At 38.9% G+C, this 15,272-nt stretch overlaps 1 protein-coding gene across 1 annotated transcript in view; it reads left to right on the forward strand.

Moving 5' to 3' along the window:
* The first annotated feature begins 430 nt into the window (after positions 1–430).
* Positions 431–15,272, forward strand: part of LOC118406252 (dynein heavy chain 7, axonemal-like) — a 62,937-nt gene continuing 48,095 nt past the window's right edge. Inside the window, 22 exon segments of the mRNA XM_035806181.1 lie at positions 431–697; positions 1,897–1,968; positions 2,333–2,441; positions 3,363–3,531; positions 3,856–3,955; positions 4,344–4,448; positions 4,869–5,017; positions 5,440–5,565; positions 6,507–6,626; positions 7,037–7,220; positions 7,388–7,567; positions 8,103–8,261; positions 8,675–8,788; positions 10,159–10,286; positions 10,617–10,695; positions 11,089–11,313; positions 11,776–11,922; positions 12,476–12,612; positions 13,109–13,244; positions 13,595–13,723; positions 14,317–14,451; positions 14,867–15,015. Coding sequence (XP_035662074.1) covers positions 683–697; positions 1,897–1,968; positions 2,333–2,441; positions 3,363–3,531; positions 3,856–3,955; positions 4,344–4,448; positions 4,869–5,017; positions 5,440–5,565; positions 6,507–6,626; positions 7,037–7,220; positions 7,388–7,567; positions 8,103–8,261; positions 8,675–8,788; positions 10,159–10,286; positions 10,617–10,695; positions 11,089–11,313; positions 11,776–11,922; positions 12,476–12,612; positions 13,109–13,244; positions 13,595–13,723; positions 14,317–14,451; positions 14,867–15,015 — 2,867 coding nt within the window. The 5' untranslated portion in view covers positions 431–682.

Genomic DNA, 15,272 nt, shown 5'->3' on the forward strand with positions numbered 1-15,272 from the left:
GTGTATTAATATTTCAAAACGAGTCATGTAACATACATGATTGTTGACATGCGGTATGATAGTAAAGTTATCCTAACCTAGAAAATGTGTGGACTTTGGATTTAACTTGATACATGAATAGTGAAATGTGAGACTAAAATAAAAACGTCAAAATGCTTTTGACGCTTGGATACCCAGAAAATAGCGCCACCATCATTTCAGCGGCTCCTTTTGGTATTGCATTGGGTTGATCTTGCAGTACCTTCTATTGACATCCTTGTGAACTCAATTCAAATGACAAGATATGACATATCTTGATGTAAAAATCATACATATTTTAACACTTAAATATCATTGCCTCCGGTGTGAGATTCAAATTTCCCGCCTCCAAAATAGTCACGCCTTTTCTCGCGAGAATGGCCCTACCGACGAAATCGCCACGAGATGTAAACATTGTTGCCTGGCAACAGCGACGAACACGAGCCGCCATCTTGGAAGAAAGTTGATCCTGGGCCCAAAGTTGTCAAAACACACGATCTGCACATTTATCGAGCCAACATGGGTCCAACTTGGATTTTAGCGCTGTAGTTTTGAGGCATATAAACTCCCTGACCTCAAGACAACCTGTTGAGTCGTCTGGATATTCGATTCTGACGCTGAGAACGTTTTGTAAGTTGTCTTGGAGGGAGGACAAAAGCAAAACATGGCGGACATCAAGGTAGGTTACAACTCTTTTGTAAAGCTCCTTCGTCATGGTTTGCAACTGCGTAGCTGATGGGCGATCGCTGATTTTAAAGTTTTTTGGGGGATTAAAATGTAATTTTGGGCTGTGAGATTGTTCCTAAGTACCCTATCCCTTTTCTTGACACGCCTACGCCGAAACGATCCGCTATACTTCGTGGCGCGTGTCGTAACAACAACTTTGCTGTTTATATAATCTATTTGAGAGCTATTGTTCATCTTTAAATATTTGTCAAATATACAACATTTTTACAGACCAAATCCTCTTTATACCTTTAGCAAGATAGATCATATCATTTAGCAGCAGTAGTATTTATTTTGTCTAATCTTTTCCCGATTTTCGGCCCAGCCCACTGAAATTGTTATCCTAGAATTACACACAACCACAGTCAGAGATCGAGTCTAATTCTTCAGACAAACCACATAAACGATCTTAGCGGTTATAAATGTATGGTGATCGACCCAGTTGCGTGATCACATCCTCTTAAATATCCAACAACCCGGCTTGGTTTCTATTCAGATTTCATGATCGATAAGCTAGTAGCAAACCACTGCTGGGTTTGTGAATTAATAATAAATGGAGTTTCAACTGGGCTGACATTGTCTGTTTAGCGCATGTAGAATTGGTCTGCAAAAGGCGTTTTGCAGAAAAGAAAAACAAAATTATAATGCTCCTGTGTTAATGCTACATACCAGGGTGAAAATGTATTGATTTGTATGGACCAGTTGTTTTGAAGTTGAACTTTAACACAGATTTGTCTTATCAGTTAGCTCTGAAACATGCAAACAGACAACTAAGTGAATGTTTGTCATTTTTGGAGACTGTTGATCTTTCAAGACAACCACTTGTTTCATTCCCATTATTCCGTTTTGACTTAAATAACTGAATTTAGGTAAATGTCAGTAATATTATTTTGCTAACTGCAATTAATGTTGAGACTGTTACAATGGTTTTATCTTAAAGTTTTTGCTATTTTGTATGTAGGACGACTGTATTACAGATTTGATTAAACTGCGAATTTAAAATTCACAAACCATCTCCCTCCTTCCAAAAAATACAACTAATGTGAAAATTGTGACTTATTTTATCAGTACAAACCTCGGTGGCTAAATGATACTAGTATACAGATATTGTCCTTTCATATTCAAGAGCTCTTTTCTATCCTTACTTTGTAGCCCCTCCCACCCATAAGGACCAAGGGCAAGAAGACAGAAGCACCCATCAGATTTTTGCCTGCTCTGCCTGAGGTAAGTTTATGTTGTATTCTACTTTCTTTATTAATAATTTAAAATAAATCAGATATAATGTCAAATGACAGAAAGAAAATTATGCAAGGTTTGATAGTAGCTTTGTCATTGTTACCTTTGTGTATGGAAGTTTTGTTATCAGGGGACACTGACAGGAAGTTAGCTCAAAGGTCCCAGAATAGGTTATCTATTTTCTAGTCTTAAATTTCCTACTATATGCATATCTGTTTCCTTATGCATTAGATAGTAAGACATTCACAATAATGAATAAAAGAAGAAACATCTCCAAAAATATATTTTTAATGGCTTTATTATTATGAGATTTTCAATTTGGGTACTTAAAGCTCTCCTCAACATTTTTCAGACACGAGCCAAACCAGCATGGCAGACAGCACAACCATCGTTTGTCCTACACGGACAGCCTACAGATGAGATCGCAGAAGTTTTTGACCTCACATCAGAACTCAACAAGGGTAAGCGCAGTGTAATAACAGCCTCTCAAAAAGTAATTTAGTCTTAACATGTACAAGGTTGCAAAGGTTTTTACTTAGCTCTTCTTACATCACAATCACTTAGTACAGGAGGAATATCTAGGACATCTTTTTGTACAAATTTTACATACAGATTTCATAGACACTCAAGAAACATGCAAAATGGACAAGTCTTATGAAAAACACACATTTTATCCAAACTGCTACCTTGGTCATGCAGACGAGATACCCAAGAGGGCATCATCAGGAGAAGGTATGTTTTTTAGTGTTCCCCCCACGACATGATATCAAAGACACATTAATGATGCTCTTGGCAGGATCACAAGTTCACATTTAAGCACACGTGTGAGCTACTTTTTTTCTCCTTTTGGCACATTGCACCTTGTTTTCCCAATGTCACCATCTTGACTAAAAAAATATACCACCTGTTAGTATGTGATGATGGCTTGTCAGTGGACCTGGCAGTGGTTTAGATCAAAATAATGTGTCTTTGTTTTTCCTACGATTTGTAGTTTCACATAGTTCTACTTTTTTTGGTCAGATTTAAACGTTTTCGCATAAAGCTTTGTGCTTTTTCATAGAAATTTTGTGACTTAAAAAGAAAAATCAATCAATCAATCAATCTCCGAATGAAAGCTTATCTGTGTTGGTAAATTCCATAGTGAAAAGTTTAAACTTTGTTCCAACACAAGGGAAGAAACTCAATCAATCAATTAATTACCTTTACTTAACCTTGATAGCCCTGTTGGCTGCTCTTCCCAGAGGTTCGTCATGGGAAAAAAAGATAAATAAATGATGCTTTCAACCCCCTGAAGAAATGGAGTCATTATCATTCCAATTGGCAAATCATAATTGTCAAGCAGAATTTGTTTTGTGCACTGAATGAAATGTTTTTAATGACAGGAACAAAAAGAAGGAAACTGCACCCCAGAAGTAAGACGTGGGATGGCGCCAACGGTCACACAGAACAGAACGGGATGCCGGACATCAACGGTAAACCGAAACAAGCCTCGTTCTCACATCCGCGTAAGGACAGGGAGTCATTCCGACAAGCACTGGTCAACATCATCATGTAAGTATTCTGTCAATCAATCAATCAATCAATCGACCAATCAATTAGAGATAAATCTTGTTTTAACTTTAACAGTAAGTGTCAGCATTTATTTTATAAAATTTGATAATGAAGATGAATCTATGATATAAAGTCAAGCAAAAGTATGAATTTCAAAGGAATGTTATGAACGAGAAAAATCATAATTCAATCATTGTCTTCATTTTAGAATTAAAATGTTATCATTTATGAAGCTTCTTTGTGATTAGATTTCATCCATGTTTTTGGCTACACCTCAGAGGCGGAGACATTTTTTAGTTAATGTGTATTTTTTTTAAATTGTAGGCAAGCGGATACTCCTCCTAGCCGCCCTGCGTCGGCCAGTATGGAGCTCCCACCTGTTGACAGACCAGGGTCTCCCACCGCTGCAGAAAAGGACATTTTGGTATGACCAGTCATCTCATGCCCCTTTAACTTGTACTTCAACAGACCAATCCTAACTGTCCATCACAATTACTGGTTCGACTAGTGATAGCATGGCAGTTAGCAGTTTGACCAATGAGAAAGTGGCTGCTTGACCGTCAAATGTTTGGGAATTTTTACTTTGCATTACAACAATTTGACCCAGGTAGGATTGGTCTATATCGCCTTCATTGTAACACAGCTACAACCTGCTTTTCAAGTGGAAATTATGCAATTTCTGAAAAGACCAGTAGGTCACTGGTGCACATAAAATGTTACAGTAACTGTTTATCCTATGTTGAATATATGAAGCTGTCCAATGAGAAGGATTATGGTGTCATCTCTCATTAAACAGTCCTTTTCTCCCCCAGCGTTATTACTACTACATTCACCACGGAATCGACACAGACCACGTTGCGCCCATGGAGGACTCCTGGCTGGACCACGTGCTGAGCCTCGTACCCGACAAACTCAAGGTAAACTTTGCAAACAAACAAACAAACAAACAAACAGAAAAGAAATAGCATAGCTTCAGGTATCAGGCATCTGGTAAAATGATGCAACATTCATGCCTGTCATATATTATGATTATACTCTCTACAATGAAAGCCTTTCCTGTATTTGAAAAAAAAGATGTTACTATATATAAATCCATGTATTTTGCGTTAGGCGAAAAGGAGGTTTTCAAATGGTGTTTTAAGGTCGCAGTTGCAACAATTCTATTATACAGTATATATCATCTACTGCGTCATGAATTTGTGGTGGAGAAATGGAAAAATGTAAATCTAACATAAAGTTATTGTGAATTTTTCAAGGTTTGCAGTACGTAGATAACTGTAAGAGCACTTAGTTCCTTTGACAAAGGTAAGATGTTATTGTTTTATTTGACCTTTAAGCACCTGGATGAGCTGATCGAGAACCTGTCGGATGAGATGAGGGAAGACTATCTCCTGAGTGTGAAGAAGGCCATTGTGGACTTCGTCCTGAGGGACCCCAGAGAGAAGGACGATGACAAGAAGGAAGAAGTGTTAGAACACAGAGCTGAGTAAGTACTGGTCATTTCCAGGACCATTTCTCAGGGTTCCCCAATGTATCATTCTGGGACCACTGCTCATTCTCTACCTACATTGCCTTTGCACAATTGTATGTGTTTGGGTAAAATTTTTGTCATGTCTCCATGGAGCAAGCGGTAGTGCAATTACCCTGTTTTGCCATATGGATCAAATTCTGTAGATCAGTGAGCATCTCACCTCAATTAAGGATCACTGCTTTACCGTTAACCTTTAACCTAGCAAAAAAGAAAACTGGATACCCTGGTGAAGAAACCGGGGCAAACTATTGAGTAAAAATATTTTGTTTGGTTTAGTATTCTACAATTTTGTCCCAGTCCAATTTATGCAAGCTTGTAACATTAATTGCATTGAATGACAAAATGTTCTTACTTTTTCTCTTATTTGTTGCATCTAGGCTGGACGTGGTGCCCAAGCCGTGGAACAGGTCATACCTATCTGCGCTGGCCGCTATGCAACAGGACTTGAACATAACCAACCCCACCATGTTGGCTGTGTTAGACCTGTGGCATGTTTCCTTTGGGTAAGTCAAGGGATGGTTTTCATGAAAGATGCGACCGTGCATAACAGACTGACCACAAGCTTCAAAGCCTAACCCCTCTGAATCTTGTTTAGAACCCTAACCCTGACCCAAAGTAACATTATTCCCTTCATTCTTCAACTTTTCCCATTTTAACCACCAACATTTCCTTACCCCAGCCAACTGTGATGTGATCTAACAGCATACATGACATACTAATACTAACAAGTGTTAACCAAGGTTTAGTCCTTGGATCATTGGACCATGAAATAAACAGTGTTCCCCAAGGTTTTGTCCTGGGACCATTGCTTTTCCTCTGTACATTGTAGATGAACTGTGTCTCAGTGAGTGGTGCCAGTTGCATAATTTGGTTGCTTTTTCATGAAAACGTATTCCCTGATTGGTTGGTGTGGTTGCCGTGGTAACTGGACGTTGTGGTGTAACACCGTTGCTCTTCTGGGTATGGAATGGTGGTCTCAGGGAGCAAATATGTCCACTTACAATGGTTTCTTGTGCTTTGAAATTAATGCTTTATAATGCTTAATCTTGCCTAACTGAGGTTTTTGACTGACTTTTCTTTCTCATATGGTTAAAAGATTTTAAGAAGCTGCTTAAGGTGTCTATTAAGTAAAAAAAAATAATACATAATCAACTATTCATTTCTATCACACCTGGTAAAACCAGTGTATTCCAACAGCAAAGTATTTGAAATCTTTTTTTTTCTTTCAATGGGTCTAATAACTTTTTTTGGCTTAAGACATGAACTGGATCCTTAATTCTCAAGGATTCCTCAAAATCAAACGTTTGTCGAAGTTTCAGAAGATTTTACAAAAGACAAGTGTGAGTTTTTGGTGACACCTCAGGGGTAGAGCCAAAAGTACTGTGATTGGGTGAGAAATTTCCACCCGGCATTTGCACAACATGGAGCTTCCCTGTTGCTATAGCAACCTCCGGCTGGTTGACATCGAGGAGTTCCACCGGCGCCCAGACTCCATGGAGCTGTCAGTTTTCCAGAACCTTGTCATGAAGCACATTGAGTCAGCCAAGGAGAAACTACTCAAGAAGTAAGTCAGATCATCCTTACCTCTGTGTACAGAGGTTATGCTCCTTTTGCTCCTTGTGTGTCGGTAGTTATATGATAAATACAGTAGAATGCCTGCATGCTTTCCACATGCCAGGCACGTCAGGGACTCTGACAGAAAGTTTGCTCAATGGTATCATATAGTTCTTGGTTAGGTCAAAGGTCCTAGAATAGGCTATCTCATTTCATGTCTTATGCATGTCTGTTGATATTTCATTTAGTGTACTCACGCACTCAATAAAAATCTCCAAAATGCATCCAACAGAATTAATGACAAGTTCACAATAATGAAAACAAAAGACATTCACAGAAACTAGAAGGAACTTCAAGGTTGTCATGATAAATTATATCAATGATTCAGCCTAAAGCTCAACATTATTACCCTAACCCCAGGTGGTTCCCAGAAGTACAGAACATCTACTACCAGGGTAACAAGCGGAAACAGGTGCCCAACAACCACAACGGTCGCAAGCTGGAGATGTTCTTCAACTGTGCGGCCACACTGATGACCTCTCACCTCCAGAGCCTGGCCCTGTCGTCCATCCAGGATTACACTGACCTGCTCTGTCAGCCACCGGTCAGTTCTTCAACTCTTTTAATTTTTTTTCAAGTTCAACAAGAGCCTGTTGTTGCCATCATTAAAAACGAAGAGCGGCTTGTACATGTACCAGCATCTCTTCTCCCTGAGTCAACAATATCAGTCTTAGCTAGGCAAGCTCACTAATTGAATAATTGATTTTTCAGACCTCTATCCGGGCGTATGAACACCCGGGTTTCGTGATGAGGCTCATCCTGGACAATGTGTCCATCAAGTTTGAGCCTGACTTCAAGGATTTTGAGATCGTCCTGTTGAACGTGTTTGACGTGATGATCAAAGCTGTCAACGTTGTGCCCCGGGTAGAGACAAAGCTGTACACAGAATGGGTAAGTCAAGAGTCACAGTCCTTCCTGCATCAGATGTGTGTAGGGAGGTGCCCATCTCTGTTTCAATAGCCTTTGGGCCATACCACAACTTTGTGCAATCACTACAGGGCACAGTTCACTGGTATTGTTGTGAGTTCAATTGTCATGCTCTTTCCCAAATGCAACCCGCAAACTCTACTCACTTGGCTATTGTAGATCCTATAAGTAGTTTTTGGCAACAAAATCCACTTGTCTTTCATACCCCAGATGTAATGTTAGATTGTGAAAATAAAGATAAGCAGCAGCACTCCATGTGCCATGACCAGGGCACCCCTTGCTCTTCTTAATAAGTGTTTTTGTTTACGTGCACTGAAGTTTGACACCTGAAGCTAGCGCCTGAAGCTATTATTAATGACATCACCATTTGAAAGGACAAATTGCAATTCCTTATAAAAGATGTCCAAGCTGGGACCAACCCAGGGACTAATTGGTTAAATTGGCATTACCAAGTGTCTTAAGTTCAGTTTAATATGAGTGGATTATTCCTCCTCTCCAGTCTGGGAACAGGTCGAAGGCGACTCTGAAGCCGGTAATTCTGGACGAGATTCTGGATAACGCCAAGGAGAAGGTGAAGGAGATCATCGCAGCCGAGAGCACCGGTCCCAACCAACACCTCCGCAACTTTGACAAGTACCAGTACCTCGTCAACAAACAAGTCAGTCTTTTTTGCTTGTTTTACTTTCTGTAAAATGAATATGTCTGTGTTGAACTTTGTCTGTGTATGTGTGTGTCTGTGTGTTTGTGTGTGTGTTTTTGTGTTGTGTGTGTGTGTGTGTGTGTGTGTGTGTGTGTGTGTGTGTGTGTGTGTCTGTTTGCATGTCTTATGTCAGCATAACTCAATAAGTTTTAGATATGATATTTGGTAGGTGAATGAGGGTTGGGAAAACAAACTTTTAAGGTGAACTTTGATAAAGGGCCTCCTTTGGTGCCTTTTTCTGGTATTAGAGTACAACTTCCAGTTTTGATATCTTGTTCACTACAGAATACAGGGCTCAAAAGCCAACAGTGTTAAGGGTTACTTAAACCTAAGTAAGAAATTCTAATGTTGCTCATGTTTCTTAACTCCAGGCTGAACAAGATGTTGACCAATTCTTGGCAGAAACTCACACCTTCCCAGAGTACGCACAGGAGGTCAAGAAGTACCAGGATCTCATCGATGACATCACATACAACTCACGCAAGGTAAGATCAGAGGAAAATCATGACTGGAATATATTCTATCACAAGATACTAAACACTCATGTGTTGTATTTTTTTGAATAAGAAACAGTGTGATCTCTACTTAAACTAAATACTGTTCAGTAATTTTGTTGTCCTTGAACATTGATGACTTGAAAGAAGTGGCAAAACCATCCTTAATTGTCATGTGAATGAATTATGAATTGATAAGTGAACTTTCTTGCTCAATCTGGACAGTTGTACACTAAACAATGTATGGCAACTTTGATGTGAATAGCAAATGTGGCGTTATTCAGAAATTCTGTAAATATGAGGTAAACTTAGTATTTCAGTTATCAATAAGTTTATCGTTTGCGTATTCCCTGTTTAGTCTTCCTAGAGGTTCTGTAGAGGTAACCTAAATGTAGTACTAGTAGTTAACTGTTACAGTAGTTTTCTTGTAGACGTAAAAATAAACATGCTTTTCTCTGCCTACTTTTGTACATGTAGCTCAGACCGGTGAGTGCCATTTTAGATTAGAACACCATTTATAAATCACCTCAGCATTGCTGCAGTATATAGTTCACTTACTTGGGTGCATGTAGTAGTCACACCTTACTCTTACCACCTAGCAAAACTGTGACTGTGTGAGTCATACTTTCTATAGCACTTTTAGGAATTGCATGTTCCAATTTGATACAGTAATAATGCTATTTGATAGACTTCTGATTGCAAATGTCAACACAGTGGTGTAAAAGAAAAAGAAATTATTTTTTCATCTCCCAAACATAGAACAAGGTCTGATTCAAAAGGAATTATTGTGAAATTATAGTCTAAGAATGTTTTGCAGCACATCACAAGGTCTGTGATATAAACACTTAGTAATACTCATTTCACCCATGGTGCTTGCATGAAAATGTTTGATTGCAGTGTTATGTATGGGTGAATCACTGCACCAAGTGTATTGGATACCAGTGGTGTACTGGTCACAGTCATATGAAGTGTGGTTTAATGCATGTTTACAGTATGTGAATGTCAGCATTGCAGAAGTTGTCTGGAAAAATTACAATGACTGTTCGAATTCATTCACTCTCACAGACTGTAGAAAACTACATGTATTTGTCCTGCAAGTTGCTGAGCAAGGCTGAAGGTTCACAACCTAGCTCTTATAAGCTGGCATATCATTAAATTTGAGGTATAAAAAGTGATGTTAAAAATCATTTTTGACAGACTTTCAAAAGGTCTTTTGGTTGGTGAAAAGCCACTAGATACTATCATATATTAGATAGAAGTGCAAACTATTTGAGGGAATTGTCATTTACTAAGACAACCCTCACATGTACACACACACCTGTATGACTGTCCTCCTCTAACTAGTGCCCCCCTCCCCACAGGTGATCAGACTGGGCATGTTTGAGCTCCACTGTGATGAGCTGATCCGTGGTCTGGCCAAGCGTGCGGAAACTCTGATGAACAAACTCCTCCAGCGCATGTCCAGGGACCACCAGGAGGCCAACAGAAAGTTAGTCATCATCCAAAAAACTTCAACTGTTATTGTAAAGTAGAGTGAACTCATTGCTCAAGCTACTGACATCTTTCGCGCCATATTCATCCCTTAGTAAGACATCTGGAGCCACATAGTTCCCTTTTAGAACTTTTATTCAGCCTGTCAACCATGCATATCCATTGATTTCAGTACACATGTAGTTGCAAATTACAGTAACTACAATTGTTGTAAATCACATTTTTTTTAGCTTATTCCTGTAAAAGATTCTTGTCCAAGATGATTCATTTTGTTTTAGGTTAGAAATTATGATTTTAAACCTTTGTATGTTAACTTGTTGCCATGCAGGTTGTGTGAAGAATATGAGTTGATAGCAGAGAAGGCTTTGACCACACCCTCCAACACACAGGAGCTGATGGATCTCAAGGTAACAATCTTTAGGAAATAACTTTACTAACATGAGCCAAACCCATTCTTTGTGGCCTATACAACATTCCTTGGGTAGGCTGTGCTAAACTGGGCTGGGGCTTCCACTTTTGTGGGCATGACCTATTCAGCCAATCAGAGAATCACCTTTAACTAAAGAAAACAATTAGGCAATTCTCTGATTTGCTGACAGCTGCTTAGAGGCCACATCCACAAAAGTGGAAATCAACCTCAACCCAATTTAGCAGTCTCCTCAGTCTCCTCTCTAGGCTGCGGGCAATGCTTTGCATAAGGAGGATACTTTCCTGTACACAACACATGCGGTAACTGTCTGATACATAGAAAAGATACTATGATCAGTCAGTAAGAACTTTTCACTCCTTGTTTTCCTCAGCAATACATTGAGAAGGTTGAGAAGAAGGACATCGTAGAGATGGACAAACGCCTGGAGGAGGCCAAGAACCGCCTGGTGTTCCTGGTGGACTGTACACAGTTCTCTCCGGGGGAGATGCGGCTGAACAACAACACCTTCCAGTGGCACACACGCATGCCCGAGGTGTTCGAGGAGCACAAGAGGATCGTGGGGGATAAGAGGGAGCAATATGAGGAAGGTCTCAAGGTACTGACAAATACTGATGTTATAGAAAACTAGTTTGATTTTGAAGAGAACCTATGTTGGTCAGTTTATTTGAGAATATGGAGATCTGTATCAAACCAAACCAAAACCAAACCAAAGAATGGAGCTCTTTAATTTTACTGAACTTTGATCAAGCTCTTCATAGTGAAGCAAAATTATGTCAGTTTGTCTTTGTCAATAGACTGATCCCACCTTTGTCAAAGCATAAAAATTCAAAACATTAACAAGATAGAAATTGAACTACTATTTGCTATCCTCTTATTGGTTGATCTGCTAATTCAGTAATTGTGATGGACAGTCAGGATTGGTCCCTTATGTCATTCCTGTCTTGCCACATGTCATTATGGTCTTTTGACCTTTAACTTCAAGATGGCAGAAGGTTAGTTTAAGTGTGTTCAACCTACATTTACGTGTAGCTAACTAATCCATCGTTTTCCATTTCAGCTCCGCCGCGAGCGTTTCACAGAAGAGCTGGAAGGTTATAACAAACAGCTGGAGGAGTTCTCCACCTTTGGTGACCTGAACGAGATCCAGCGCTACCTGAAGAAAGCCCAGGCCCTCAACTCACGTCTGGATGCTGCTGCAGAAAAGGTAGCCATGTTTTTTAGAATAGCCGTAGGCTGAAGTGTAGAGGTACCAGATATCGTGGATACTTTGGATACTTTAGTGGGAATTATGGAACACAATGTATCTGAACAACACCTGGACAAATGTTTTACTCATGGGAAGAAAATAAGTTTTATACTTTGAGAAAATATGTTCATATCAAGGTCTACACAATACCTCGTACCACTATTTTAGTTTTCATATGAGAAGAGGATTTATCTGTTTGCTAAAATGTAGAAATGCAAAGTAGAAATGTTGATATATTTGGTGGACCTGCAGCTACTCTTGCATTGTTTGAACTGCTAAATTGCCATGCTATCAATGGTTGAACTGCTAATTGCCATTCTATTATTGGTTGAACTACTAATTATGATGGACAGTCAGGTTTGACCTATTATGACTAAGTAGTAACAGAAAGTTTCCTACATTCTGTATGCAATAAACTAAAGCTACCTAGTTGTCATACATTGGTACATATAGAAATGCAATTTGAAAGTATAGCATTTGTTAAATTGTACCTGGTTGGTTGTTGGTGTAGATCGAGCAGTTTAACCAGGAGGAGGAAGCGTTTGGCTGGCAGACGACGGCGTACCCTGCTCGGCAGAAGATTCTGAACGTGCTCACCCCCTTCCTGAAACTGTATGAGACAACAGTGGAGTTCAACAACAAGTACAAGTACGTGTTTCAGAACCTGATTTCAATTCTAGTGTCAAGAGGACAGTCAGGTACTTTAAATCGATTTATTTTCACAGGGACAAATTTTTTTGTTAGGAAGTGAAAGAAATTTTGTTAGAAATAATTCTGTAGGTCAGTGGTAATACTAAACACAAATTTGTGTTGTCAACATGTCATGATGTTATGAGTTGATTAAGAAAAATGCAAAAATATAGTGTAAAATGTCAGGATTTTTGGTAACTGGTATTTTCTATCTTAGAGGGGTCCTTTTCCTCAATTTATTTACCATTTGAGTTGTATGTGGCACTACATTTTGTACAAGCGTAATCTGAAGTGTAATTCACCATAAAGCACTATGCTTGAGGAGTTGCCAACAATGGGGAAAAGCATTCAGTATGCGTAGTAGAAAAATTCAATATATTTACCATCAGGATTGCAAGGAAAATTTTAAGTGTGTGAAAAAATGAAGAATTTATCCTGTCTATCATTTAATTAGGGAATGGATGGAGGGCCCTTTCCAAGGGTGTAACCCTGACCAGGTAGAGAACGATGTCGGGAACTACTGGCGGAACCTCTACAAACTGGAGAAAGGTTTTGATGACATTCCAAATGCACAGAAGATGGCATCTAAGGTAGGTTGACTAGCACATGGTTTACTTTTTCTGTATTTTGTGTAACCTTTCTGGTGTAACTGCACACTTAAACAAGACCCTGAAGGTGTCATACCTCAGTGAAATATCTAGTATTTCTTGTAACATTACACGTGTCCATCAATCACTTCCTATCATTTTGTTGTAATTGTCACTAGCATGTGAAAAAAAATTGAGACTGTGTTTAAATGTATATGATAAAAACACAGAAATTGCTGCCTTCTGTAATTTGTAGATTGTCACCACACACAATACATGTCCAGATAAGGTATCAGAGTTACCAAAAGGGAGTCAATGTTGAAATAATCTTATAACCCTCTAACTTGGAACAGGTGAAGACCAAGGTGGATGAGTTCAAAGAGCACCTGCCTCTGATTGGTGCCCTGTGCAACCCCGGGTTACGTGATCGTCACTGGGAGCAGATGTCTGAAATTGTTGGCTACACCCTACTCAGTGGCGAGGTAAGTTTGTTAATATGACATTCTGTGATTTCATTGAAAATCAATTCTCTTTAGATATACATTTAAACATGTACCAGTGACCACACTAGGACACTAGGGGTCCAAACCTTTGGTCTTACAGCTTGTACATAACAGAAAATCTTGTGTGATATGCCTAAAGGAGGTTTACTGGTTATTCAAACCAAAGCAAACAGAAATATGTAACAGAATTTGAGAATATTAAGATTACTGAGTTTGTGTGAAGCTTCCTTCCGATTCAGCACCAAGGACAGGGATATTGTGGCAAGAACAGCACATTCAGTACCAAGGACAGGAGTGACCTATCCTCAGTAAAGTTATTATAAGATTGATAAGTTGTGTTAGAGATGGTAAACTGGTTGTGCCAAACAAACAAATTTCAGATAAGAACTTGGCAACTTTTGGGTGATCCCCTTAATTATTTTTCCCATTGACGTAATAGCAAATAGTTATGAATCCTATGTACAATAGCCACTTAATAGCCACAAGTACCTACTATATATATAGTGAGTTGTCATAACATGCAAGTATGAATTTCCACCAGACCAGGTTCTGACATCTTTGTCCTCCCACAGGACATGACCATGGCCAAGTTCATCGACATGAACCTGGAGCCTTACCTGACCAAGTTTGAGTCCATCAGTGAGGCTGCCAGTAAGGAGTACTCTCTGGAGAAGGCCATGGAGAAGATGAAGGTTGAATGGACTGACGTAAGTAAACCGATGTTACGGAATTTTTTATTATCTTACCATTATATAGAATTTATGATTTTTTGAGTGATGCCATTTCCTGTTAGCTTGCCAATGAGCATCATTTTAAGAGAGACATTCAAAGTTTATTTTTGTACTGTAAATCTTAAAATTTGTTTTTTCCTTTCCACTGTCAATTAATCAAATCTCAAATATACATTGAATATTATTACAATCCTACAAAATTGTTTCTAGCACAAAATCAAAGTATAGCAGCAACTTTCTTTTCCCTTCTACTGGTATACCATGAAGTAAAACCACTGTAAAAGGAAACAAATTTACAATACGTTAAGCTGAATTGACATACAATAGCATATTTGAAATTTGATATTTGTTGCAGTCATAGAATTTGACACAATCACATTTTTTTCCACAGATGGAGTTCAACTTCATCCCGTACCGTGAGACAGGCACCAACATCCTGTCCTCCGTGGACGACATCCAGATGTTACTGGATGACCAGATCGTCAAGACACAGACCATGAGGGGATCTCCTTTCATCAAACCATTTGAAAATGAAATCAAGTGAGTTTTCTTGGATTAAAAAGTCCATTAGGTTCTAGACCGATCCCATAGAACATCATGTTGATAACAGTATGCTGCTTCAGGAAAGTATGGTATTGTGTTTTTTTTTTCAAGAGTTGTATACAAATTGATCTACGTGCTATAGATGAACAGGGCATGATAGTATCATGTTAAATATCTGTCTTGTTATGGGGAAATGAAATTATCAGAATTACATACTAGAGATTTTAACAATTTTTGTCTCTATCATAAGTCAG

The sequence above is a fragment of the Branchiostoma floridae genome, chromosome 18 (genome assembly GCF_000003815.2).
Source record: "Branchiostoma floridae strain S238N-H82 chromosome 18, Bfl_VNyyK, whole genome shotgun sequence".
Taxonomy (NCBI): domain Eukaryota; kingdom Metazoa; phylum Chordata; class Leptocardii; order Amphioxiformes; family Branchiostomatidae; genus Branchiostoma; species Branchiostoma floridae.